This window comes from Pogoniulus pusillus, chromosome 31, assembly GCF_015220805.1.
Source record: "Pogoniulus pusillus isolate bPogPus1 chromosome 31, bPogPus1.pri, whole genome shotgun sequence".
Lineage (NCBI taxonomy): Eukaryota > Metazoa > Chordata > Aves > Piciformes > Lybiidae > Pogoniulus > Pogoniulus pusillus.
Window position 1 is genome coordinate 4598633 of NC_087294.1, and position 26898 is coordinate 4625530.

General features: G+C 42.5%; 1 protein-coding gene across 2 annotated transcripts in view; it reads left to right on the plus strand.

The window, feature by feature from the left end:
- SNX9 (sorting nexin 9) overlaps positions 1 to 26898 on the plus strand; it is a 71787-nt gene that overhangs the window by 16955 nt on the left and 27934 nt on the right. The window contains exons 2-6 of one of the 2 annotated variants that reach the window (XM_064169289.1): positions 6166 to 6252; positions 8986 to 9060; positions 10236 to 10358; positions 24498 to 24678; positions 26107 to 26260. In XM_064169289.1, the coding sequence (XP_064025359.1) occupies positions 6166 to 6252; positions 8986 to 9060; positions 10236 to 10358; positions 24498 to 24678; positions 26107 to 26260 (620 nt within the window). The remainder of the gene's footprint in view (positions 1 to 6165; positions 6253 to 8985; positions 9061 to 10235; positions 10359 to 24497; positions 24679 to 26106; positions 26261 to 26898) is intronic. The other variant, XM_064169290.1, reaches the window with a different exon arrangement.

Sequence of the window (26898 nt, forward strand, 5' to 3'; positions counted from 1 at the left end):
CTGGCTGCTCTCCAGCCACTCAGTCCCCAGCCTGTAGCGCTGCTTGGGGTTGTTGTGGCCAAAGTGCAGAACCCTGCACTTGGCCTTGTTCAATCTCATCCCATTGGCCTCTGCCCACCCATCCAGCCTGTCCAGGTCCCTCTGCAGGGCTCTCCTACCTTCCAACAGATCAACAGCTGCTCCCAGCTTGGTGTCATCTGCAAACTTACTGATGCTGGACTCAATCCCCTCGACCAGGTCATCCATTACAAAGTTTATTTTCTTTTAAGGAGGAATTCTTGCTGGTTTCCTCTGTTTTCTCCACTTGCAGAGAAAACTGCCAGCTCCCTCTCAGTCCAGAGAAACTGCAGTATATGCTGGAGCTGCAGAGATGCTGGGGATCAGAGAGCCCTTTCCTTCTTGGCAGTGTTGTATCATGGTTACACTTATTCTATGCTGCCCTGCTTTTATGAGAGGGAGCATGAGGTAAGTGGTCAGGATTTGTTACAAATTCCTGGTGGAGGCGTGGGGGCTTCACTGCCACATGAGCAAAGGGAGGTGGCAGGTGCGCAGTACAGCGACCACCTCTGCTTTCTGGTCAGTTAAGTGGTTAAATATTTTGGGTTGGCAGTACTTTATTTTCAAAGGATCTAAACCAAAACAACTTCAGAATCCAGAACCAGTTGTATCTTGAGCTGGGGGTGTTCCAGTGAGTTCTTTGGGGACCAGGGAATGCTCTCACACATGGGTAACCCCCTCTGGGTACAGTTGCAACACTTTGTTATAGCTCAAATACTAAAACCATAAAGAGGAAGGTATACTGGAAACTACAGTGCTTATAGCTCAAATACTGAAATCATAGAGAGAAAGGTATATGACAAGGAATGCTGAGTAATTCTATTGATCAAAGAGCAGGTTATATACTCACCCTATCCAACTGACAAGCAAAATTCCTGAGATGCATAGATTGCAGGGCTGGCAGGCACTTATCTTGAGGTCAGCGTCCCCAGCAGGAACCACACTATCATGGTGGTAAGACTGGTGCCTCTCCAACCCAGCTACCTCATCTCTAGGTAGGTATGGGTTCAGGATTCTGTGATGTATGGCCAGGATGTCCCAGAAGGCTGAACAAAGGAGAATGGAGCTCCTTCTTTATTTTGGAGTCTGTTACACACCATCTTTCCCTACTGCTCATGTGCATACTCACAAGCCCCATTTCCCCTGGATCTCATCTCCAGTAACCTAGTGATTATGAGCCTGTTGTAACAGCTGAGCAACACATGCCAACTCTTCCCTCTTACACGGGGGGAGGGGAGAAATATGTGCACCCAGTGAAAGAAACTGAGTTTCTTATAGGTCAACAATTCTTGCTTGTTTTGCATGTTTGCAGCAGTCTGTAAATGAATCAGTGGCCTTTATTCACAGAATCACAGAATGATAGGGGCTGGAAGGGACCTTAAAGATCATCCAGTCCAGCCCTGCTGCCAGAACAGGATCACTTAGACCGGATTACACAGGAACGCATCCAGGCAGGTTTTGAACATCTCCAAAGAAGACAACTCCACAACCCCCCTGGGCAGCCTGTTCCAGTGTTCTGTCACCCTCACAGGGAAAAAATTCCTCCTCATCTTTATATGAAACTTCCTCTGCCTCAACTTTCACCCATTGCCCCTTGTCCTGTTGTTGGGCATCACCCAGCAGAGCCTGGCTCCATCCTCTTGGCACTCACCCTTTACATATTTGTAAGCACTGATGAGGTCACCTCTCAGTCTCCTCTTCTCCAGGCTAAAGAGCCCCAGCTCCTTCAGGCTATCCTCACAAGAGAGATGTTCCCTTTCTTTAATCATCTTTATGGCTCTACACTGTACTCTCTCAGGCAGCTCTGTGTCTCTCTTGAACTAGGGGGCCCAGAATTCCTCTAAAAGAATGCTTGACTCTCTGAAGTAGTTCTGTATTTTTTGGATTGTTTGATCCTTTTACATATCAGAAGTAAATATGAAAGACACCAGCTATTTTAACAAGTTTTGTGTGGGTTTTGATTTTCATTGTGGGAGGGCTTTTTAATTTTTTTTTTTTTTTTAAGAAACAAAATACCCCTAGAAGAAATAACCCTTCCTGGTGTTAATTCTACAGTCCTTACAATTTGTTAGAAAATCCTATTTCAATACTCAGAATTTAGTATTAGTCCTAACAAAAGTTACTCTATTTGTTTCCAATTCCCCCTCCCCCCTACTTAATAACTTTTGAATGAGGCACCTGGAGATGGTGAATGGGTAGACTCTGACACAATAAATATATTGTATGTATATTTATATATGTATATATAAATGTATATACACAATATATATGTGTATGTATATGTATAAATTCCATGTATCTCTTTTGGGTTTCCTTAGAATCATAGAATCAACCAGGTTGGAAGAGACCTCCAAGATCATCCAGTCCAACCTAGCACCCAGCCCTAACCACTCAACTAGACCATGGCACCAAGTGCCTCATCCAGTCTTCTTTATAAGCTGAATACTTCCAGCCTGTTCTGAGTATCTTTATTTCCCTGCTGTCTCTGGAGAAAGTAGTATTTGCATCTGTTTTCTTTTTTAGACACAAATAGGCTGGATGTTAGGAGAAAGTTCTTCCCAGAGAGAGTGATTTCCCATTGGAATGGGCTGCCCAGGGAGGTGGTGGAGGCACCGTCCCTGGAGGTGTTCAAGAAAAGCCTGGATGAGGCACTTGGTGCCATGGTCTAGTTGACTGGATGGGGCTGGGGTTTAGGTTGGACTGGATGATCTTGGAGGTCTTTTCCAACCTGGTTGATTTTATGATTCTATGTCTTACCTTTGCAGTCCGTCACTGTGGGATGTTTTGCCAGTTCTCCTGAAGGCTGGTGAAATCTGCCCTTGTGCTGATGAGCTCTTGAGTAAAAGCAAGAACTTAACTACTCTGCTGTACAACTTGAAGAAGCTAAGAAGGATCTCTCATTAACAAAGCTTCTTTCCCCACAGTTCAGATGCTTAGCATCTGAGCACTGTTAAATTGACTTGCAGGAGCTGGAAAAGTGTAGGTAACCTGCTGTAAAAAGGAGATACTCGCACATTTAGCAACTACTGTTGAAGGGAGGTGCCTGGAGGGTGGCACTTTTTATGGCTCTACTTAAAATGTGCTTGTATTGCAGTTCTCTTCTTAAAAAGTAAGGCAGCCTAAGTAAGACAGGGACGTTGTAGCCAGGTGGGGGGGTGGCCTCTTCTCCCAGGTAACCAGCAATAGAACAAGGGGACACAGTCTCAAGTTGTGCCAGGGGAGGTCTAGGCTGGATGTTAGGAGGAAGTGTTTGGCAGAGACAGTGATTGGCATTGGAATGAGCTACCCAGGGAGGTGGTGGAGGCACCGTCCCTGGAGGTGTTCAAGAAAAGCCTGGTTGAGGCACTTAGTGCCATGGTCTGGTTGATTGGATAGGGCTGGGTGCTAGGTTGGACTGGATGATGTTGGAGGTCTCTTCCAACCTGGTTGATTCTATGATTCTAATCTTGTATTTGCATGGGGACCTCATGGGCTGGAAGGAAAGTAGTGTTATTTTTGAAAAGTTTTTATTTGGGTTTTTTTCTCTTCATCTTGGTTTCATAATCTGAAAGTGCTTGAAAGCTTCAGTGCTAAGGGAAAATCTTCCGTGCGAGGAGGCGTTCAGAGTGCTTGGGGACTTTCCTACAACGTTGTGCTCTTCTAGTGGGAAAACCAAGTGTTTGCTTTGGTGTGCACATGGATCAGGATTAGCTTTGTCAGCTGAACCAAAACATGTGTTGGTGTTTTGTTTGTTTTGTGGTGTGTGTTCTGCTCTGGTTTTATTTACATTGAAGCATCTCTTGGCCAGTCAGAAGTATTTCCATGTGGTACTGAGGAAATTAGTGTGGGAGAGGGAAGTTGTAGGGTGTTTTTTTCTGGTTCTATGTCAGAAGAAGGGATGTTTGGGTGGGAACTGCAGCAACCTGCAATTTTGGGACAGCAAGGCTTGATGGTGAGTGCCTGTCTGCTGTTTTTTTACTGTCAGTCATACAACTTCCTTTCAACAGAAACCATAACTTTACTGTCACCTTTATGGAAAAACAATTGGGCAATTTGATGTGGTGGTTTTGTGGGGTTTTTTTGTTCTGTTGTGTGTTTCCTTCTTGAGCTCCAGGTTAAGGATATACATGAAGTCTGATGTTACTAGTAACATCATTAGAAAACAGTTTTTCTTGGATTTAGTTAGGTAATCAGCAGGGGCAAAGCCTACTTCTCTATGAGCTGAGGTGAAGATGAGGCCCCGTAGCCTTGCCTATTTCAAGATGCACTAAGAAAATTGATTACTCTTTTTGTTTACCTTTCCCTTTTGCTGCTCTTTAATACTTTGGCATAAGACTTTTATAAATTCTACTAGTGTGATGAGAATTCTTTCAGTGGAAGGGAAGCTTAAATAAAAGGTCAGGTTTGAAGTTTATGTAATGTTCCACTTCCAATGGAATGATAAAATTTTGATTCTAGATCTTCCTTTGAAGAGTCAAGGGAGAAAATGTATGTGGTTTCTACATCCATTTCAATGGTTTATAAGAAATTACAGTCCCTTTGTGATTGCTAAGAGCTTTCTGTGCTTCTAGATTGGAAAGAAATTTAATAGAAGACAATAGAATCACAGAATCAACCAGGTTGAAAGAGACCTCCAAGATCATCCACTCCAACCTAGCACCCAGCCCTATGCAGTCAACCAGACCATGGCACTAAGTGCCTCATCCAGGCTTTTCTTGAACACCTCCAGGGATAGTGCCTCCACCACCTCCCTGGGCAGCCCATTCCAATGCCAATCACTCTCTCTGGGAAGAACTTCCTCCTAACATCCAGCCCATACCTTCCCCGGCACAACTTGAGACTGTGTCCCCTTGTTCTGTTGCTGGTTGCCTGGGAGAAGAGGCCAACCCCCACCTGGCTACAACCTGCCTTCAGGTAGTTGTAGACAGCAATGAGGTCCTCCCTGAGCCTTCTCTTCTCCAAGCTGCACACCCCCAGCTCCCTCAGCCTCTCCTCACAGGGTTTGTGCTCCAGGCCCCTCACCAGCTTCGTTGCCCTTCTCTGGACACCTTCCAGCACCTCAACATCTCTCTTGAATTGAGGAGCCCAGAACTGGACACAGTACTCAAGGTGTGGCCTGACCAGTGCTGAGTACAGGGGCAGATTAACCTCCCTTGTCCTACTGGCCACACTGTTCCTGATGCAGGCCAGGATGCCATTGGCTCTCTTGGGCACCTGGGCACACTGCTGGCTCATCTTCAGCCTACTATCTATCAGTACTCCCAGGTCCCTTTCCTCCAGGCTGCTCTCCAGCCACTCTGTCCCCAGCCTGTAGCGCTGCTTGGGGTTGTTGTGGCCAAAGTGCAGAACCTGCACTTGGCCTTCTTAAATCCCACCACAGAAAGGTGTTTGGGAATATATAAATAGTGATAATAATGCCTAAGATTATTAAGAAGCAGAATTGTTCTTTAAATGTTAAGACAACTTTGTTAGTGTTTCAAACATAACATTATGTAGTGTAATAGTCAGTAGACAGCAAAGCCTTTGTGTGCCTAAACACTTAAGTTGGTTTTGTTTTTCCTTCCCTCTCTTGTGTCAACGTGCAGGAAACATACTGTCTATTTGCATAGTTCCTCCTGCATACAAAGAGTCTCAAACCACAATTTAACATAATTTTTGTGTACAGCAATGGTAACTTGCATCTGCATTTACTTGGGGTTTCTTTCTTGCTGTATGAAACAGCTCCTATTACCTGAACTGGCATTGACATGCGTCTTGTAGATTAAAACAAATATTAATTAGATTGTGTGCTAAGATTAGAAGCCTTTCCTTATTCCCCTAAAGAGAACTTACCAGTAGTTCTGGAAGTGGCAGAGAACAGGCAGTCTTAAAGTGTGACTCCTCTTGGAAAATAATGATCATCTCTAACAAGCTCTATGGGAGATTTTAATCTTGTAAGGTTCGTGTTAGTGTTCAGTTTGGAGGTCACATTCAGGAAATGGTAGCTTCCTACATGCTGAGTTGCTCTTTTCACATCCAGCCTTACCCCACTTACTATTTCTCATACTTAAGAATAAGTTGTGCTGATGCTTTCTTCATGAAATCTCATTAAGCTGGAAGGCTCACTGCTATGTTCTCTTTCCTATACAGGCTCGTGTTATGTATGATTTTGCTGCTGAGCCTGGAAACAACGAACTGACCGTCAGTGAAGGGGAGATCATTGTAATTACCAACCCGGTAAGATAGCTGAGACAGAATCAAAGCTTCAGTGTATTTTCCAGACCTACTTCTAGCAGATGGAAGAAAAAAGGTGTTAGCTGAAAGCCCTGAAGAATCAGCAAATAAACTAAATGCAAAGACTTTTCTGATACTTCTTGTGGAAACAAATGCAGCGAGCAGTTTTGGAGGACAGGGATCTCCTGAGATTGTGTCCACACTAAGGAATTTGCACAGCTTTGTCTCCCTCTAAACAGGGCTAAGTGCCACGGCAGAGGAAGGAGCCAACGATGCTGATACCCTTTAGATTCAAATGTGTTGCCTTTTTTTTGGTGTGCCTAGTGTTCCATGTTTTATGTGTATTCTTTCAGTGCTTTCCACTTGCATTTAAATCTGACACAAGCTCCCTTTTAGGTTCTGTGCTCCTTAATCAATTACTTCAGCATTCTAAGTTTATTCAAAGAACTTGAGAACAAAAATCTCTTACTGAATTTGTGTCTTTTCATAATTAAAGCAATGTGGACAAGTTACAGGGAAGGAGTGTTGAAAACACTGTGGCAATGCTATTCAGGAAGTTCTTAAATTAGTAGTAATTTTGAGCACTGATGTTTGATTTTTGTGTACAGTTTGAATTTGAGTGTGCTTTTATTGTCCCATGTTATTCTTAGTCTTGGTAACAAGGTAAGCATTAGTGGATTCTGCTTTTGATTTTTTTTTGTGTAGTGATAAAGCTCAATGAAAAGACTTCCCATTTAAGATAACATAAAACCCCACCTGATCTTGATGCCAGATTTTATTTATCTGGCTGTATAGGAAGCATGGGTTCTGCAGAATTAACTCTTTGCCTAGTCATTGTGATGGTTTGGGTGTTCCCTGCCCTCCCACACTTTAGAAATACCCGGACTAGACTCAGCTGGCTCTGGGAATATGAATGAAGCTATTTATTTACAGCTAGCACAATATACAAGCAGATATTTACAGTATTTACAGTTATATATAGAAATATTCAAGGGAAAAGGTAATACAGAAACACAACAGCCCTCCCAGAAACCTGAGTCCCCAGGAGGGGCTCTCAACCACCCCTGCACCTTCCCCCTGCCCCTCTCAACCTTAGCCCAGTCCCAAGGAAGAATGGAGGTTCAGCCAAAAGGTTATGAAGCAAAGTGGGTTAGGCCAGATGGAAGGTGAGGTTAGGGAGATGCAGCTCAGTCAGAAGCAGAGAGTGAGTGAAAATGACAAGAGTGTTACCTAATGTTTCCATTTCTCCTTCCCAAACCCCTTTGCAAGACTCTGAGGGCAGTAGACATCACCATTGTTTTCCTTTCACAGCCTGTAATCTAGTTCTTCTCACCAAAACATTCTAGCTAGCTTCAAACTAGCAGTCATTTATAGTCCTGATACTTAAGGTCAGTGGAACTAAAATCTGTTTGGAGCAGGTACTGTGCCAGCATGCTCTGGAGATAGGATGCTATGCTGTGGCACAGTTAGTGGCTTAAATTAATTCAGGAGTTCATTGTTATTTTACAACAGTAGGATTAAGTAAATGGCTTACCACTTTTAAGCTAGCTGTCAGTGAAAGACATCTGTGTTAAGGCAATATACTTAAAGGCAAGTAAAACTATTTCATGCTGTCCATGATAAAACTGCTGGATAGATTGCCACAAAGGCTCTTGATCGTTTTTGATGTGATAGGTTTGGACAGCAATAGCATTAAGTCATCAAAGTTCATTGATGATTGCCCCTGAAGTGCAGTGGCTCCAATGTGATTCACGAGGTCACTGCTCTTGCAGTTTAACCAAGATAGTTGAATTTATAACCTGAGGTGTCTATTTACTTCTGTGTTCTTGAGTGTCTTTAGGTACATGAGAAAAGGCAAATGAAAGTTTATTTCAGCAACTGATAGCTCTTTGCTGTTCAAAACGTAGACTTTTCCTTAATGCAAGGAAATTTCCAAGTGAAAGAACAAAATTGTGAACAAACAAATCTTTCCATTAAAAAGCAAATTAAGTGACTGTCTAGCATATGTGGTTCCAGTTTTCTGCTGTGAGTTAGCTTGACTCTGGAACTGACTGCAGAAATGCAAAGGTTTCTTAGTGTATGGAGAAGGTGTGGGTTTTGGAAAAACCCAAGCAATAACAGGGTGCCCTACTGAGATCAGAGCTGAGTGGTCTTAGTTCTTTCCAAACTAATAGCCTGAGACCTGCCTCTAGAATTAATAGTAAACTAGAAAGAGTGTCTCCAAATCTTGAATGACCTTTGCATCTCTTAAGGTTATCCTTAATATTCTTATGGGTTATAGCTCTCACTCATCACACACTTCTTTGCCTTCAGTAAGTGAAGCAGAGATTTTACAGTTATTAGCAGTACTTTAATTCATTGAGTCTTGTTTCTTTTAATCTGTTTTAATCAATGCTTTGAAATTAGCATATTTGTAGCTATGTTTTGATGCAATCTGTGTCCAGACAATTGACTATGGTTTCTTAAATGATCAAAAGAGCTGAAAGTCAGCGTTTTCCCCCACCTCATGCTTGTTAAATCAGAGGTCCACAGTAGCTACGTGAAACAACTGTGGTCTTTGTTCTGTTTAAATGAGTGTGTTCTGCTTCAGCAGATTCAAGCAATTTTGTTCATGTCATACAGTCATAACTGTTTCAAACATTGCTTTTGACAGCAAGACAGTGCTTCCTCCTGAGCTGTTTAAAGCGTGCTGTGTCCTATCTAGCAAAACTATTTCTATGTTACTACTTCTTTTAGGATGTTGGAGGAGGCTGGCTAGAAGGAAGAAACAGCCAGGGTGAGAGAGGACTTGTTCCAACAGATTATGTTGAGGTAAGTGACTGTGCTGCTCTGCACTAGGAAAGCAGAACCACTGAGAAAAGGCCATCCTCTGGTTCACTAATCAGACTGTAATGCTTAAATATAAAACTTCCAGTGTTAATACTTGGAACATATAACCTTATTGTAGCAACTCTAACTGGCTTGGGAAACCCGGGCAAACATGCCATACAAAACTACTGTGCTTCGTAGTGGTTTCCCAAGAAATGCAGTAGACAGATCATCTGTGGTGAATACTGGTGGTCTGCAAAAGATGAGCTATTTTGTGTCTTGGCCATGAGAGCACCAAAAGGAAAAAAATCATTGTTTTCCTGTCTGAAGATACAAATACAGAAGTGAAATAAGTAAGACAAATTGGACTGTTGAGGCTGTGGCTTATTTGCCACATGCTTAGAAATCTCTGGAATGGAACCCCCTTTCTGGGTCTCAGGATGTGGGATCCTAAATTCTGGGACTACTCAGATGATCTTTTTCCTGAGGGCCTTTGCTGTCTCTTCTCTATGTGCTGATAGGCTTATTGTTTAAAGACTAGTGTATTGGGGTGGAGATGGAATGGAGGTCTCAAAGCAAAGACTGGAATCTAGCTCACTCTTGGGAGAGCCCCGTATCTGTGTCTACAGGTTGTCAGGTGAAGACCCTGGCTGCAATTCCTGCAGCTTCCTCTTAACACACAAGCCTCCTTTCTTTTGGCTAGTGCAGTGTTTGTTTAAAGAGGAAAGAAAAAAAAGAGGGAGGGTGGGAGGAGGGCATGGGGAATGTGTGATATGATAGAGAATGGGAGGACAGTGCTGGTTCACATGACCTTGTTTTTTGTCTTCAGTTGGTTAGCTCATGGTCTGGTAGCTTTTGGCTTTCCAAACTTGCTATCTCAAACTGATCCTTTGAGTACTGAGTTCCCACTCTCCAAGTAGTAATGTCAACAACCTTGTTAATCCCTAATGAATTGAAAAATAGGTACCCATGGCTAAAAAAGCCTTCCACTGTTAAAACGCAAGCTGGTTCCTTCTGTCGTGAAAGTAAATCATCCAGATTACAGTTCACTGTAAAAGATTCTATTGAAGATGAGTTAAAAAAGGGTATATGCAACCACCTTGAAGTCTAATGACATGAATGTGAGAAACAACACAGTTTGATTAATGGAAGAATGAAAAATCCTGTGACTTTTTCAGATCATAACTGAAGGTGCAAAAGATGGAATTACCTGCGGTAACTCATTAGCTGACCAAGCCTTTTTTGATTCCCTTTCTTCAAATACAGCTCAGACCAACTCTGCTGCAAAGAGCAGTAATCAGGTATGTCTCGTGTTTTTGTGGGCAAGTTTTGTTGACAGAACTCCTTGCACTCTTCAGTTGTGCTTGCACTGTGTTTCTAAGCCCTCACCCAAGCACTAAAGTACTTGTGTTTTCAGTAGGGAACACTTTTGGTCAATTTTAATGATACCTGTGAACAGTTTAGCTTTAGTTTCACTGCTGGAAAAAATGAGTATTCTAACATTTTCAGAAAAAAAGCATTGTTATTCTTTGCAGTCTGCAATCATGTCAATCTGTGACCATCTCTAGCTCTGTGTAAGTGCACTTTTAGAGAATTTACTTTATTTTCAAGTAATTCCTTGCTTTAGTATGCTAACATTTTAAAGAAACCAAAGCTGCCTTTTTTTTTTTTCCTTTGGAAATGTCTAATATAGTTGTGTGGTCTGTGTGTCATCAGGCAGAGTGAACACATGCTTATCTTTCAGAATCTGAGTAAGAGTTGTTTGATCTTTTTTCTTCATGGAGCAAGTTCATGCATTACCCAGGATCATCAGTACACTGGCCCTGTAATACACACAAAGGGCAGTTCATTGGTAACAGGCTTAGGAAAGGAGTAGCTGTAGGAAAAGAGCTTGTCTTATCTCTGCCTGCATCCTATTCCTCTTCATTGTCTTTCAAATGCTATGTGAGATGATAGGGAGAACCAGTGTTCCATAGACTGTTGTAGTAAAACAGAGAGGACAGGGGTGTGAGCATGGATGCAGCAAAGGCTGTGCAAGGGGGAGCAGGTTTCATAGGGACAGAGCGTTTGGTTCTGTTGTTTTCCTGGTTTCTTTGTGAGACTTGTTTTGTGTTTTTGTTCTTCTGGAGTATTTTGGTTGGTTCTAGTTGGTTTGATTTGGAGTTTTGGTTTTTTTTCCATATCAAGAACTATACTGTCATGTCATCAGGATTTTATGTCTTAAGTTACTTTTTTCTCAGGTGTTGCTTACTGGGGTTTGGTTTTGTTGTTTGGTGTATCACAGTATCACCAAGGTTGGAAGAGACCTCATAGATCATCAAGTCCAACCCTTTACCATGTCGGGGTTTGAGCAGAACTGAAGTGAAAAGAACAGGCAGAGTAACTGAACAGGCCTAGGTCATGCTGATAAGGAGGCACAGCTGCAGAAAAGTGGCCTTGGGAGGCTGGCAGAGAGGCTGCTATCTTAGCTGAGCTGTGTGATGAGGGCTGGCAATGTTGTGGCTAAGTTGTTGCCAAGGGGGATTAAGTGGGATAGTTGGTCAGGTCTGCCCCTGTGCATGTGGACAGCCCATACTCTGCTTTGTAAGCCTATCAAAAGTACAGGCCCCTCTACCAAACTCCACTCTATAGGTATCAGGCTTAGCTTCAATAAATGGGTTGACCATTATGCATCACACTGGTGTAAGCCTGGTGTCTCTCCTTCTCCTGCGTGGCCTAGAAGAGAGGCCAACTCCACAGGTGTATTTTTTCTTTAACCAAGTTCAGAAACTGGTGTTTGGTTCTACATATTTTCAAGAAAACCAGCAGATTTTGTTTTGAAAGATCATTTCTTCAGCTTCTCTGATTCATCTGATAGCTTTTTCCAGGCTTTTATTGCTAGGAGGAATTTCATTGTTGTACTAAACAGCCTTGTTTTCCACTTTTTAGCCTTTCTCCCAGGTGAGACAACTCCCTAGTGCATATTTTCTTGTTGAAAAAAAAAAATCAGTGGCTGGTTATCATCTTGATTAAGAAACTGTTTGCTCTAGCACTCCTCTGTGGTCTCTTTGATAGTGTGACTTGTCTGTAGGAGGCGTGCATGGCTCCTGCGTACATCACATCATGTCCTTCAGGTTTGACATTCCCGTTCTGGTGGAGAAAAATCTGATACATGGTGAAGGATTGCATTGATTGCTGTAAAATGCATCAGATTGCTCATTCCATGCATGCTGACTTCTCTTTTTGAGCCATTGCTTGTAAGAATACAATCTCGAGCACAAGCCCTAAGAGGAGAGGCTGAGGGAGCTGGGATTGTTTAGCCTGGAGAAGAGGAGGCTCACGGGAGACCTTATTGCTGTCTGCAACTACCTGAGGGGTGGTTGTGGCGAGGAGGAGGTTGCTCTCTTCTCTCAGGTGGCCAGCACCAGAACGAGAGGACACAGCCTCAAGCTATGCCCAGGGAAATTTAGGCTGGAGGTGAGGAGAAAGTTCTTCACTGAGAGAGTCATTGGACACTGGAATGGGCTGCCCGGGGAGGTGGTGGAGTCGCCATCCCTGGAGCTGTTCAAGGCAGGACTGGACGTGGCACTTGGTGCCATGGTCTAGCCTTGAGCTCTGTGGTAAAGGGTTGGACTTGATGATCTGTGAGGTCTCTTCCAGCCCTGATGATACTGTGATACTGTGATTCTGCTTTGTGGCTATGACCCTTCTTCCTAGATGTATTACTCTGTTTGATTGTAATAACATTTGCATTGCTTAACTTGAGTTCACTCAAGCACTTTGGATTGATCTGTGTCCAAATGACAGTTGTTTACAACTGACTTATTCAAGTGCCTGAGTGAGTGAGTAGGTCAATATACAAAGCACTTCCATCTCAGGTGAAATTGCATGTTCAGGCTATGGAGAGCACAGAATAATGACAAGTTATATTTCAGTGTAGAGCAAATTGATGCTGGAGGTGGCAGAGTAGTGGGACCTAAAATGTGTATAGATGTAGTTTGGTAGACTAAGAAATGGCAGCATTCCTAAATGCTGACATTTTATGCTGTTATATTTTTATAGTGATATGGAAAGGAGAACAAGTTTATGCCAAGAGGACTTTATTAAAGTCTTTCTCAATAAACTGGATATCTTGGGATTTTTCTTACTGTACCAATGAGATTATTTTCAGTGAATGTTATGTCACATTTAATTACACAAGACCCTCCCTCCCTGATTTCAATGTCATATGATGTTTTAATTGCTAGAATTTTGTCCATTCTTCTAACAGTAAGTAAAGAAGGAAACGTGGTTGCATGGTCTTTCAGCACTTAGGCCTAGTTAAAAATTGTAGATCTGATTGAGTTGAAATATGTGAGTATGGGGTTTTGTTGGTTTTCCTTTTTCAGAGAGAGTTAAAGCAGTCTTGTGATTTTAGCCCTGGTAGGAAGCTCAGCCCCACCCAGTGGCTTGCTTACTGAGCCCAAGTGTAATGGGGGAAAAATCAAAAGTGTCAAGGTGTTGAACTTTGATAGGATTAGGATAAAGACAGTTTAATAGGTAAAGCAAAAGCTATGCATGTAAAGAAAGCAAGACAAGGAATTCAGTCAGAGATTCCCATTGGTAGGCTAGTGTTTAGTTATCCTCGGAAAAGCAGAGCTCACTCAAGCAGTGGTTACTTATGAAGACAAACTCCGTGACTCTAAAAGTCTCCTCTTCCTTCTCCTTCCTCATAGCACTTGCTAATGAGCACTGTGCCATATGCAGAGGAGTATCTCTTTGGTCAGTCAGCGGCTGTTCCAGTTGTGTTCCCTCCCAGCCTCTTGCACCTCCCCAGCTTACTTGCTAGTGGGACAGGGTGAGAAACAATGAAGGCCTTGTCTCTGTGCAACCATTGTTCAGCAATAGCTAAAACATCCCCATGTTACCACCACTGTTTTGGTCACAAATCTTAAACATGGCACTGTACCAGCTACTATGAAGAAAATTCACCACCAGTGCCATTTATAATTCAATGCAAACTTTGTCTATAACTTTTTTCCTGAAGTATGAACTGGCTAGTCCATCATTTTAGAAACAGATCTCAAATGGCAGTGTGTTTGTGAGAAGGCTTCCACCAAGCTTTAGCTCTGTAAATTATGCCCTGTTAGGTCTAGGGGATGACTGCTTAAGTAGCAATGCTGCGTGTAAATACAGTTTTCTCAAGTCAGTTTCTATGCATGCATGTCTTTCTTGAAATAAAACTTACTGCCTGCACCTTGCCCTGTCTCTGCATCTGTTCCTTTTTGCTTTCCAGGCAAACAAGGTTTTTAGGTTTCCTAACCTGGAGTCTGTGACTTTTCAGTGTTAGGAAAACAGAATCAACTCTGACACCACCCTACTCCTTCTTTGTCCTTTTCTAGGAAGGCTTCTTGTTGCTGTCCCTGGAAATTAATTAATAAGCAATAAGTAAAAGCAGCTGCTTTTACTTCCCTTTCTTCTTCACTGAGAAAGAGCTACAATAACCACAGCAACACTGGTGTTACGCCTTCTGTGTTTGTCACAGAGGTAAAATGACAGTAGAAAAGGGGCACAGAGGAACTCCTAAGAGGGAGAGGAGTTCTGCATGACTCCTAGCAGTTCACTCTTCCATAATTCATTCCTTGCATCAACAGTATCTCAGCAATAGTTGCCTTGGTAAAACTTGCAGCTGCTCTTTTAAAGAGCTACCTGTAGAAGATACTGGGAAGATGAAAGCAATCAAGAGGAAGTAATGAAGCTAATTACACACGAGGTGGGGGGAGTGACTCAAGGTAACTGTTTTTTACAGAGAAAAGAAGAAAACTAAATAGGAGAATTTAATATCTACCCATAACATTTGTGGTTTAATGTGTGAAAAACCTTGAAGAAATTACTTGCCAAAATACAATTTAAGTAACTTTTAAATGCCAGAGAGGGAGGCTGATGCATGACTTTTTCATACTTCTCATACAATTTTGACCTTGTAGCCTCTGGACAGAGGGATTGAGAAATCTTTCTTCTCTGTCAAGCTGCTCTTAGCCTGAGTGGCAATGCAGGGTGCTAATTGTAGACTGTCGTTTGGAACAGCCAGTGAGGAAATATGTTAGCAGTTATGGTTTTCCTATTTGTTAGAATTGCATGTATATGTTAAAGTTGCCTGTAACCTTTTCTGGTAATAATGTCACTAAAATTAATATAAATTATGGGAAACTAAACCAAATGAATGTCTGGAAATGCACCAAGCACACCATGTCTCATGATAAATAAGTACTGTATTATTCTCTTGTTCTATTTCTTTGATGCTGAGTTGTTTGCAGGGCCTCTAGGAACTTTTTCTTCCACACTTCTGAACAGTGCTTCTCATTGGAGGTGAACAAAGGATAGTGTGGTGGTATTTGGAGTCTTCATAACTAAATATGTATGGATGTATAGGCATTAATATTAAACTCATTGTGAATAGTCTCTTCCAACTGTAGGGTGTTCATAGAATCAACCAGGTTGGAAGAGACCTCCAAGATCATCCAGTCCAACCTAGCACCCAGCCCTAGCCAGTCAACGAGACCATGGCACTAAGTGCCTCATCCAGGCTTTGCTTGAACACCTCCCGGGACAGTGACTCCACCACCTCCCTGGGCAGCCCATTCCAATGCCAATCACTCTCTGTGAAGAACTTCCTCCTGACATCCAGCTTATATCTACCCAGTATCAAGCACAACTTGAGACTGTGTCCCCTTGTTCTATTGCTGGTTGCCTGGGAGAAGAGGCCAACCCCCACCTGGCTACAATGTCCCTTCAGGTAGTTGTAGTCAGCAATGAGGTCACCCCTGAGCCTCCTCTTCTCTTGTGTGTGTGTTTATTTTGAGGGGGTTTGTGTGGGATTTTTTGTTGCTCATTTGTTTTGTTGTGCTTTGGTTTGATTTTTGATGATCAAGACTGGTGCTTCTCAAGTCACAAATGCACTTGCATTTATTTTGTGTGTATTCCAGAAACTGCTGTTGTAACAGCCATGAACTCTCTCTCTCTTTTAAACCACAGCTTGTGGAGGATTTTCATTTGTTTAACTTAAAATGTTTTAAAAGTTATGAACAAATATCAGCTTTCCATTTTAACAATAGTGCTTATCTGAGTTACTTGGATTCTATTTCAAGTGTGACTATATTGGCCCAAACTGTTTTTCTCCTTATTAAGAAGCAAAAAACTTTTGGTGCAGTGTTTTCATTAGTGGCCTGCAAATTAACTGTACAGTTAGCCATAATGTGGTCCAGCTATGTTAGGGACAAGTTCTTTACTATGAGGGTGGTGGAACACTGGAACAAGTTGCCCAAGGAGGTGGTTGAGGCCCTTCCCTAGTGAGGCTCTGGGTTAACTGGTCTAGTTGAGGATGTCTCTGCTGACTGGGTGTGGGGGGAGGGGGGTGTTGGGATGTTGGACTAGATGACCTTTAGAGGTCTCTTCCAGCCCTTCTGTGGTAGTTTGAGCCTAGCTAGAATGTTTTAGTGAGAAGGTTTAGATCGCATGCTGGGAAAGAGAAAACACTCATAGGCTTGCTGAGATGTATAAGAACAAGAATCCAAACATAGATAAGGCACTTCTGCTTGGGAGCTCTGGGCTGCATTTCTCTCTTTAGCCTCTCTGCCATTTCTCTGATTAATCCACTTTGCTTCCTAACCCCCTGGCTGAACCTCCATTCTTCCTTGGGACTGGGGTAAGGTTGAGAGGGGTGGGAGAAGGTGGAAGGGCAATTGGGAGCCCCTCCTGGGGGCTCAGGTTTCTGGGAGGGCTGTTGTGTTTCTGTATTCCCTTTTCCCTTGTCTATTTCTGTCTATAACTGTATATGCTGTAACTATCTGCTTGTATATTGTGCTCAGCTGTAACTCTAAGTTTCATTCAAATTCCCAGAGCTGGCTGAGTCTAGTCTGGGTGATTTCCAAAGTGTGTGGGGGCAGGGAACACCCAAACCATCACACCTTCCATTCTGCGATACAGTTCTATTTGCAGCCTAACGTGTATGTTTGAATAGAGGGTGAAAGTGCTCTAGGTCTCAGTATTTTAGTGTGCATGGGTTTTTTCCACCTTTTCCTCTAGAGCTTAAAGTCTAGTGTTTTATTTTAGTCTCTCTGGAGACTAGAAAAGTTGTATTGAAAATGTGTAACTGGAGTTGAAGTAGAATACTGCCTGTTTCAGGGTGGAAGCGGATCACCAGCTATGTTGACGTAAGAGCTGTAGATGTGGATTCACAGCATTTAAGATGTAAAAATAGTTCTTGTAGCTAACCATAAGTTGCATTTGTAGAGAGTTTGTTCCCTTTTCTTGACACTGATTCTCTACTCGTTGCCAAGTCTACTTCTGTATAAAGATGACTGTACAGCTCTTAGTTCTGCATAAAATAAGTATTCTCAGAGGGCACATTTGCCTGAATTGCCAATTTGTCAGTTAATTGTGGTGTGGCCTTGGTGTGAATCCACTTTTCATGTCCTCAGTTATGTTGTGGGCAGAACATCGAACTGGCTAGATACAGGAAGCAATTGACAGAAACCTCTCATGTTTGTGTTGTTTTATCCAGTGCTAAGTGGGAAATTACTCAGAGTAGTTTTTCCCTGGGTATAAGATAAGCTACTACAGAGTTGTGAAGGATACAAAAATAAATAGACAATCTTAGGTGTAGAAAGCACTTTCCCTTCCAAAAATAGTGGAACTTCTGTGTAGAAAAAATAGTACTGAACATACATAGTTTGATGTGCAGGAGCTTAGACAACTCTTATCCAGTTCTGGGCCCCTCAGTTTAAAAAAGATGTTGAGATGCTTGAACGTGTCCAGAGAAGGGTGACAAGGCTGGTGAGGAGTCTGGAGCACAGCCCTATGAGGAGTGGCTGAGAGAGCTGGGGTTGTTCAGCCTGGAGAGAGGAGGCTCAGAGAAGACCTTAATCCTGTCTACGACTACCTGAAAGGAGATTGTAGCCAAGTGAGGGTTGATCTCTTCTCTCAGGCAACCAGGGATGGAACAAAGGAACACAGCCTCAAGCTGCACCAGAGGAGGTTTAGCCTGGATGTTAGGAAGAAGTTTTTTGTAGGAAGAGTGATTGGCATTGGAATGGGCTGCCCAGGGAGGGAGTGCAGTCCCCATCCCTGGAGGTGTTTAAAGAGAAACTGGATGATGATCTCGGTGGATTAGATCATGTTAGGCCAGGTTGGACCTGATAATCTTGAAGGTCTTTCCCAATCTGATTGATTCTGTGCTTCTTAAGTGACCTGTTGTGTAGATGTAAATTGCTGAACATGCATAAGGAGGACACTAAGGAAGCACTTCTAAAAAGTGCTAAAATAAAGCTCCCAGAGCTCTATTTCATGTCTTTTCCACTCTTTGCAACGTACTGCTGGGAATGCAGATTGTCACTGTTAAATTTGCGTACTGTAACTCCCCACCCTCAGCTGTCTGCACTGCTATGAGCAGCAATGATGCTAAGGTTGAAGAAAATAAACATAGTGCTCTTCTTAAGAGTGCATTAATCTACCTACATGGAAATTTTGACATGCATGTTACTGCATTCCCCTAGCAGAATTTCCCTTCTCTGACATGGCTACATGTGCAATAGAGCAGAAATGTTGTCGTGGGAAATGTGACTCATGTTTGCCTGAGTCCAGTTCCTCTTGTTAAACCAGTATACTGAATTACCTCCTAAAGCACACAGGGAGGTTAAACATAGGAGTTCAAATTGTTTGTGGAGTTTGGAAATGTCTGCTGCTATGACTAACAGACCTCAACACTTCATAAAGTTATATGCTTATAAGATTGAGTGTTATATTGCCTTCATGTGGGTCTCTCTCTCTGGAAGGACATAGCGCGAGCAAGAGCTGAAAAGGTGAACAAGCAAAACCAATAGGTTAGAACTGTTCAGAAGGTTAAAAAAATAAACAAAATATCCAGTGTGTGATGCTGAGTCAGCTTTCATGAGTGAGATCTGCTAGTTCCTGTTACAGGTAATGCATTGTAACATACTCTGTTGTACTGTGTGGAATTTGAAAGCAACTTTTTTTCTCCCCTCCTCTATCTCAATTGCAGTATTGCACTCAGATCAGTAACAGGAACTTGTGATTTCCATACAGTACTGGAAAGAGTTGCTTACTTGCTTTGAAATAATTGCATTCATATATTTAACATATGGCAGTGATTATACTGATTTCAGTTGCAGAGTTGTTCACCTCACAGGATGTTAGGGGTTGGAAGATCTGGGGATCATCAAATCCCACCCCTCTGCCAGAGCAGGACCTTAATCTAGTGCAGGTTGCACACGGATGCATCCAGACAGGGCTTGAAAGTCTGCGGAGAAGGGGACTCCGCTCTCTGGGCAGCCAATTCCAGTGCTCTGAGACCCTTGCAGTAAAGGAGTTCTTCCTCATGTTGAGGTGGAACTTTCTGTAGTGTAGTTTACATCCATTGTCCCTTGTTCTATCACAGGACACAAGGGAGCAGAGGCTGTCCCTGTCTCTTCCTTCTTGACACCCAGCCCTCGCATATTTATAAGCATTAATTCAATTCCCTCTCAGTCTTCTCCAAACTAAAAAACCCAGGTCCCTCCTAAGGCAGTGCTCCACTCCCTGTCTCTCCTCACCTTCACCTGCCCCCATACCCTCAGTCAAAATGGAACTGTAGAGTTTTCCACAATTTACAGTGTTTGCATACTGGTTTTTTTCTCTTGTGTTGGTTTCATTTGACCTCTTACTTCATGAGGTAGCCTTGTGGTCTGGTAGTTTGGCATTGCCTGTATGAAACTATTTTAACTTGATAATGGTGATAATCTTGCCAGCCCTCTTGTGAGTTCTGCTTGCTTGCACCTGCAGTGGCATGTGGCATGGATGCTTTGCATGGTCACTTTCACGGCAGCAGGGGGCTTACTGCAGTATCTGATTTCTTTCCTGATTTTAGTATTTTTGTTACTGTTCATGGCTCACTGAGCACTTGAAGGTGGAATTGTGGTTATTTGTAATTGAAAGTGATAAGCTGAAAAACCATAGCCAGTAATACTCTTCAACTCCAGCAGAAAAGGAACAAGGGCAGCTCCTAGCCTCTTTTCCCAAACAAAACTTCATACTGCTTCTCCCAAAATGAAAGCATAAAGCCTTGTTTAAGTCTTTGATCCTTGCATGTCTGGGGGACATCAGAGAGGAAGAGGGAGTCTTCTGTTTCTGGCAGTTGCTATGACTGCCACTTGAAAACTGTCTGAAATTTGTCACCTGTGTTTCAAGAAGAAACCATTAGGGATTGGAATTAGATCTATGTCTTCTCTCGAGTTGCAGAGGTGACTTGATTGCCATTTCCATGTGCAGCTCTGAGTAACAAACCCAGAAGTCTAAGAGAGCTTCATGGAATAAATATACACAGGATTTTTAGTGGCTGAAAGCTGAAACTAAGCAAACTTTAAATTGAAAAAGAAAATCCTTCAAGCAGTGAGTGTGAGATTATTCCCCCCCCCCCCCCCTGCATGCCATCACTGAGTATTCTTTGCTTCAATCTAAATTATGTGTTTTGGTAAAAGACCATCCTGTACTTCAGCCATGGGGGGGTTGAGCTGAATCAGGAATTCGATGAAAGTCTGGTGCCTGCACTGTGCAGCAGCAGTGCAGCCTCTAGTCCACTTAGGCTGTGAATAAACTCTTCTCTCCCTGCCTCCTCCCAGAAACATCTTACTCCTTTTATAGCCTGTATGCAGTAAACCTTGGGGCAAGAGCTTACCCAAGAGTCTTCTTGGATGCTTTAGAAGTAAAATTTTCTGATCTGAATGGTGCTTCCATACAGGTACATAAAGATAAAACATGTGAAAGGGCAGTTGAAATATTCCATTTCTTCTTGCACAGTGTTCAGTGTCTAACAGCAGCTGTCTGCAAGTTTAGTGATGACTGCTCTTGGTGGTTACTCGCTAGTAGTCTACCCAGTGGCAATATTATTGCCTGCTCCTTGTTTTGCAGCAGATTTTAAGGTTTCTTTGCCACCCACTCAGGTACCAGATTTCACATGAACTACAGAGCAAAGGAAAACTTTGCTCAGTCTTTTGGCAATCATCCCACTTGTGGGCTTTCATTTTCCAGTGATCAAAACATATATTGCAGAAGTATATGCAAAGGTACATTATGCAAACTATTCTTCTCTAGATGCTTGAAGTTACGTTAGGTCAGGCATGCTTTCCCACCTGCTTGGGGCCCAGTGTGTCTCTGTTCCTTTACCAAAGAGGATAAACTCTAGCTGATGGCATGTAAGGCTTTTTTATCTCTACATGAATTCATCTCAGGTAAATATCTTAGAAAGAGCAGGCTGATACCTGAAAAGCTACTAGCAACTTGTGTGTAATTTCTGGGAGTAGCACCCTGTATCAGCTGTCCAAGAATTTGGTAGACAATGATACTGATAGGATGAGGGGCAGCAAATACAAACAGGAATACAAGGAAGATCCACTTCAATATGAGTAAAAACTTATACACTGGAAGAGTGATGGAGCACTGGAACAGGCTGCCTGGAGAGCTTGTGGAATCTTCTTTCTCTTGAAGCCTTCAAGACCTGTCTGGGTGCGCTCCTGTGTGACCTGCCCTAGGTGATCCTGCTTTGGCAGGGGGCTTGGACTCCACTTCCAGAGGTCCCTTCCAACCCCTGCCATTCTGTGAGTTTGTGACTAGGAAGTACTGTTCTTGAGTCAGATTCATGAGTTAAAAAAAAGTCCCTGTAAGCTATCCACATAATCTGTGCTGCTAGTTCCTAGAGACCCACTGACTTCAGCGAGTCTTCTGAATGGCAATTGCTGCCTGGCTTGGCACTTGGGTCTTAAGTTCCAGATTCTGGGAGTAGATGTTATATGTTACCAACAATATGGATCCAAAGCATTTTTGAGTCTTGATAGTGTCTGAAATCTGACTTTGAGGTTACTTTACTGAAGTGAGAGTTCTTGTTCTGAATTAGTGTGTCAAAGCTGAAATGAGAGAATTGTACTGAATTGGTGTGATGGTTTGGGTGTTCCCTGCCCCCCCTCACACTTTGGAAATCACCCAGACTAGACTCAGCTGGCTCTGGAAATTTGAATGAAGCTATTTATTTACAGCTTAGCACAATATACAAGCAGATATTTACAGTATATACAGTTATAGACAGAAATAGACAAGGGAAAAGGTAATACAGAAACACAACAGCCCTCCCAGAAACCTGAGTCCCCAGGAGGGGCTCCCAACCAACCCTGCACCTTCCCCCTGCTCCTCTCAACTTTACCCCAGTCCCAGGGAAGAATGGAGGTTTGGCCAGGGGGTTAGAAAGCAAAGTGGATTATCAGAGAGATGGCAGAGAGGCTAAAGAGAGAAGTGTGACTCCCTTATCTATGTTTGGATTCTTGCTCTTATACCTTTCAGTAAGCCTATGAGTGAAGTAGACATCACCACTGTTTTCCTTTCACAGCCTGTGATCTAGTTCTCACCAAAACATTTTAGCTTACTTCAAACTAGCACAATTGGTTTTGTGTAAGAAACAAACATTCAGGTTCTTTCAGAGAGCAATGTGAGAGTTTTGTTAAACTTTCTGTACTGTCAAAGGTTCTAAGATTCGTGTAAACACTATGGAATCATAGAATCAAGCAGGTTGGAAGAGACCTCCAAGATCATCCACTCCAATCTATCCCCCAGCCCTAGCCAGTCAACTAGACCATGGCACTAAGTGCCTCATCCAGGCTTTGCTTGAACACCTCCAGGAACGGTGCCTCCACCACCTCCCTGGGCAGCCCATTTCAATGCCAATCACTCTCTCTGCCAACAACTTCCTCCTAACATCCAGCCTAGACCTCACCTGGCACAACTTGAGACTGTGTCCCCTTGTTCTATTGGTGCTTGCTTGGGAGACCAACCCCCACCTGGCTACAACCTGCCTTCAGGTAGTTGTAGACAGCAACGAGGTCACCCCTCAGCCTCCTGTTCTCCAGGCTAAACACCCCCAGCTCCCTCAGCCTCTCCATATAGGGTTTGTGTTCCAGGCCCCTCACCAGCTTTGTTGCCCTTCTAGGCAAACCTCCTTTGATATGCTGCTTCACAATGAAAATAATGCACTGGCTTCTGTAGGTTTTGAGACTGCTTGTACAAAACTGTTTCTCCCTTTGCTGAAGAAGACAAGATTCATAGGGTTTGTTTGCTTTCCTTCCTTTTCCCTTCCTCCCTTCTACACTTTGGTGTGTGGGTTTGATTTGTGTGGGTTTCTTCTTTCTGTCAGCTAATCTCTGTGCTAAGTGTCTGGAGTTGACTGCACTTAACTAGTCAGTGCTTTTCACAAAGTAGTGTTTAAAATGAAGTTGCTGAGCAGCATGTTCAGCTATTAATTCAATTTACTGTCAAGCAAACTTGACAAATTGATGCAGTAGTTAGAGAGATGTCTGTACTCTACTCTCAACTGAAGTTTCTACCTCCATAGCAGCAGCAGCTGAAGGGTGTGTGTGTTACCTTCACTAGAAGCTTCTGCTGAGAGAGTAGCTCTACAGGGAAAAGCCAGACTGTTCCCTGGCAGATGTTTATTTCCTTCCCTTGTCTTTGATGTGAATTAATTGGGAGCTTCCAGGGAAGCTGAGCAGGTTGCTGGTCCTTAATTCCCTACTTCACACTGCTAGTGAAGGTGTAGATGAGCAATTTATGATTTGCCAGTAGTAAAACTATTAATCTTTGATAAAATAAATATGTGGGGAAACCTAATCCTTGATTTTTGATGGTGTAGATGAGCAACTTATGATTTGCTTATAATAAAACTATTAATCTTTGATAAAATAAATATGTGGAAAAACTTACTCCTTGATTTTTAATGGTGTAGATGAGCAATTTATGATTTGCCAGTAGTAAAACTATTAATCTTTGATAAAATAAATATGTGGAAAAACTTAATCCTTGTTTTTTGATGGTGTAGATGATCAATTTATGATTTGCTTGTAGTAAAACTATCAATCTTTGATAAAATAAATATGTGGAAAAACTTAATCCTTGATTTTTGATGGTGTAGATGAGCAACTTATGATTTGCTTATAGTAAAACTATTAATCTTTGATAAAATAAGTATGTGGAAAAACCTAATCCTTGATTTTTGAGTTCTAGTTTTAAATGTGCTAATTAGTCTGTGGCTTTATGTAATTGATAGTTTCTGTGCACCATGCTTATGGTGCTGGTGTAGAATTATTACCACAGGTAAGAGTGCTTCCTAACAGTGTTGGCACAAGTAGTTTAATTTCCCTGAGGAGATGTGACATTGTATTGGTGTCACATTGCTGGAAAGCTGAGAAGTTTTTGTAGATGCATTCAAGAACTGTGTAACTGGGACTGTAAGATTTGGCAGCTGCTCCTGAACTGAACTAGTGATGTGCTGAATGCAAACTCCTAGCCTGTATGGAAGACGTTGAGGATTCGAAGAAGAAAGTATGTGACTCTTACCCATTTCTTCAGCTCTTTTTGTGGTTTACTTTTACCTTTATGTAATGTAGCCAAACAATGCCAGTGATCCTTGGTCCAGCTGGAATGTTGGAAAGTCTGGGAACTGGGATAATGGGAACACTGACAACTGGACGTCAAAAGCTGAAAGTGCATCTGGCCAGAGAAACAGTGCTTCAAATAACTGGGAGGCAGCAGCAGCATTTGGTCATCCTCAGGCATATCAAGGACCAGGTATGTCAATAGTGCTCCTGGTTTTGAACACGTTAGAGGAGGAGGATGGTAGAGAGAAGAATTGCTTCATCTTTTGTAGCTATAGATTGTGGCTTTGAAAAAACAAACCAAAACCAGTTCCCTAGTAGCATGTTGGCATGTGTGTAAACTGGACACTAAAGCCCAGTTCCCTAGTAGCATGTTGCCATGTGTGTAAACTGGACACTAAAGCCCAGTTCCCTAGTAGCATGTTGCCATGTGTGTAAACTGGACACTAAAACCCAGTTCCCTAGTAGCATGTTGCCATGTGTGTAAACTGGACACTAAAATGCAGTTCCCTAGTAGCATGTTGCCATGTGTGTAAACTGGACACTAAAGCCCAGTTCCCTAGTAGCATGTTGCCATGTGTGTAAACTGGACACTAAAACCCAGTTCCCTAGTAGCATGTTGCCATGTGTGTAAACTGGACACTAAAACCCAGTTCCCTAGTAGCATGTTGCCATGTGTGTAAACTGGACACTAAAACCCAGTTCCCTAGTAGCATGTTGCCATGTGTGTAAACTGGACACTAAAGCCCAGTTCCCTAGTAGCATGTTGCCATGTGTGTAAACTGGACACTAAAACCCAGTTCCCTTGTAGCATGTTGCCATGTGTGTAAACTGGACACTAAAACCCAGTTCCCTAGTAGCATGTTGCCATGTGTGTAAACTGGACACTAAAGCCCAGTTCCCTAGTAGCATGTTGCCATGTGTGTAAACTGGACACTAAAACCCAGTTCCCTAGTAGCATGTTGCCATGTGTGTAAACTGGACACTAAAACCCAGTTCCCTAGTAGCATGTTGCCATGTGTGTAAACTGGACACTAAAATAATAAGAGCTTTGAAAAGGAAAGAAAAATCCACAGTAACAGACACCTCAAAATTGCATGGAAATCTGGCAAGCCAGAATGTTGTGCACACCTGTTCTACTCTCAGGTGTACTGTTCAGGTTACATAACTGGAACTTAAACGTCCTTGACTTTGTGCCCTCAGCCCTGTGAAGAAGTAGTCCCTAAAATCATAGAATCAACCAGGTTGGAAGAGACCTCCAAGATCATCAATGACTGTCTATCTTTTTTTGTACTAAAGGCCTGAATTAAGAGAGTTTAACAGGGGAATGCTAATGTGGAGTATGAGTATGGAATTCATCTTAACATACCAGCAACTCCTCTTTATTTTCTCTGGTAAATTTATTGGGGGGGTAATTTCAACCCACCACACAACTCTCCCTCAGTGAAATTCTAGCATAGATTTGATTGGATGGTACTGATTGAAGAGGAATCATGAGGCAGAAGGCTGAACTAGCTCTTAATACACTTACAGTGTGGATTGTATATGAGTACTGAGATTTCTGCTTTTGAAAGGAAAAGTATTTAACTTCCTTCTTTCCCTACACCCTCCTGTGCTTCAGCAGCTGCTGATGACGATGATTGGGATGATGACTGGGATGATCCAAAATCAGCTTCACCGTCGTATCTTGGTTATAAGGAGGCTGAGGCATCAGAGGCTGGTGGGGTCCAGCGTGGAAATTCACGTGCAGCTGCTATGAAGTTACCGCTTAACAAGTAATGGCAAATGCAGGGGAAATGTGTGGATACTGAAAGGAACTGAAAATTGTCAAGCTGTACAAGTATATGGCCAGTCAATGTAAATACTACAGGTTCCAAGTAAAAATTAGATGGGTTTGTAGATCAGCATTTCTGCTGTGTGATCAGATCTGTGAAAGCCTGAAAGTACATGACAAAGCTGTATAATTTTTTGGAGGTATTACACCAGCAAATGGTGCTTGTTTGAAGTCTAAACTTCTAGACCTATTGGTCTTTAAAATTTAGCTCTCTTTAACACTGTGTGGGAAAATAAAAGGTGGCAGAGGACTTGTCCATACAACAAGACTGATCAGTCATGTTCATAGAATCAACCAGGTTGGGAGAGACCTCCAAGATCATCCAGTCCAACCTATCAACCTATGTTGCGCTAGAGTTCTTGAACTGTTTTGGATTGCTAGGAGCAGTGGAGAAAAGTTCTGCTCTCCTGTGTGTTTGTGCATCACCCAAGCTTATTCTTGACCCACAAATATTGCTTGGTTTTATTTAGCTTTAATTTTTTTTAGATGATCTCACAATAGCATAAAGCTTTGTCATGGTTACGCCAGCATTATCTCATGTTGCAACTTCATGTTTGGTTACTCTAAAACTACTCTTAC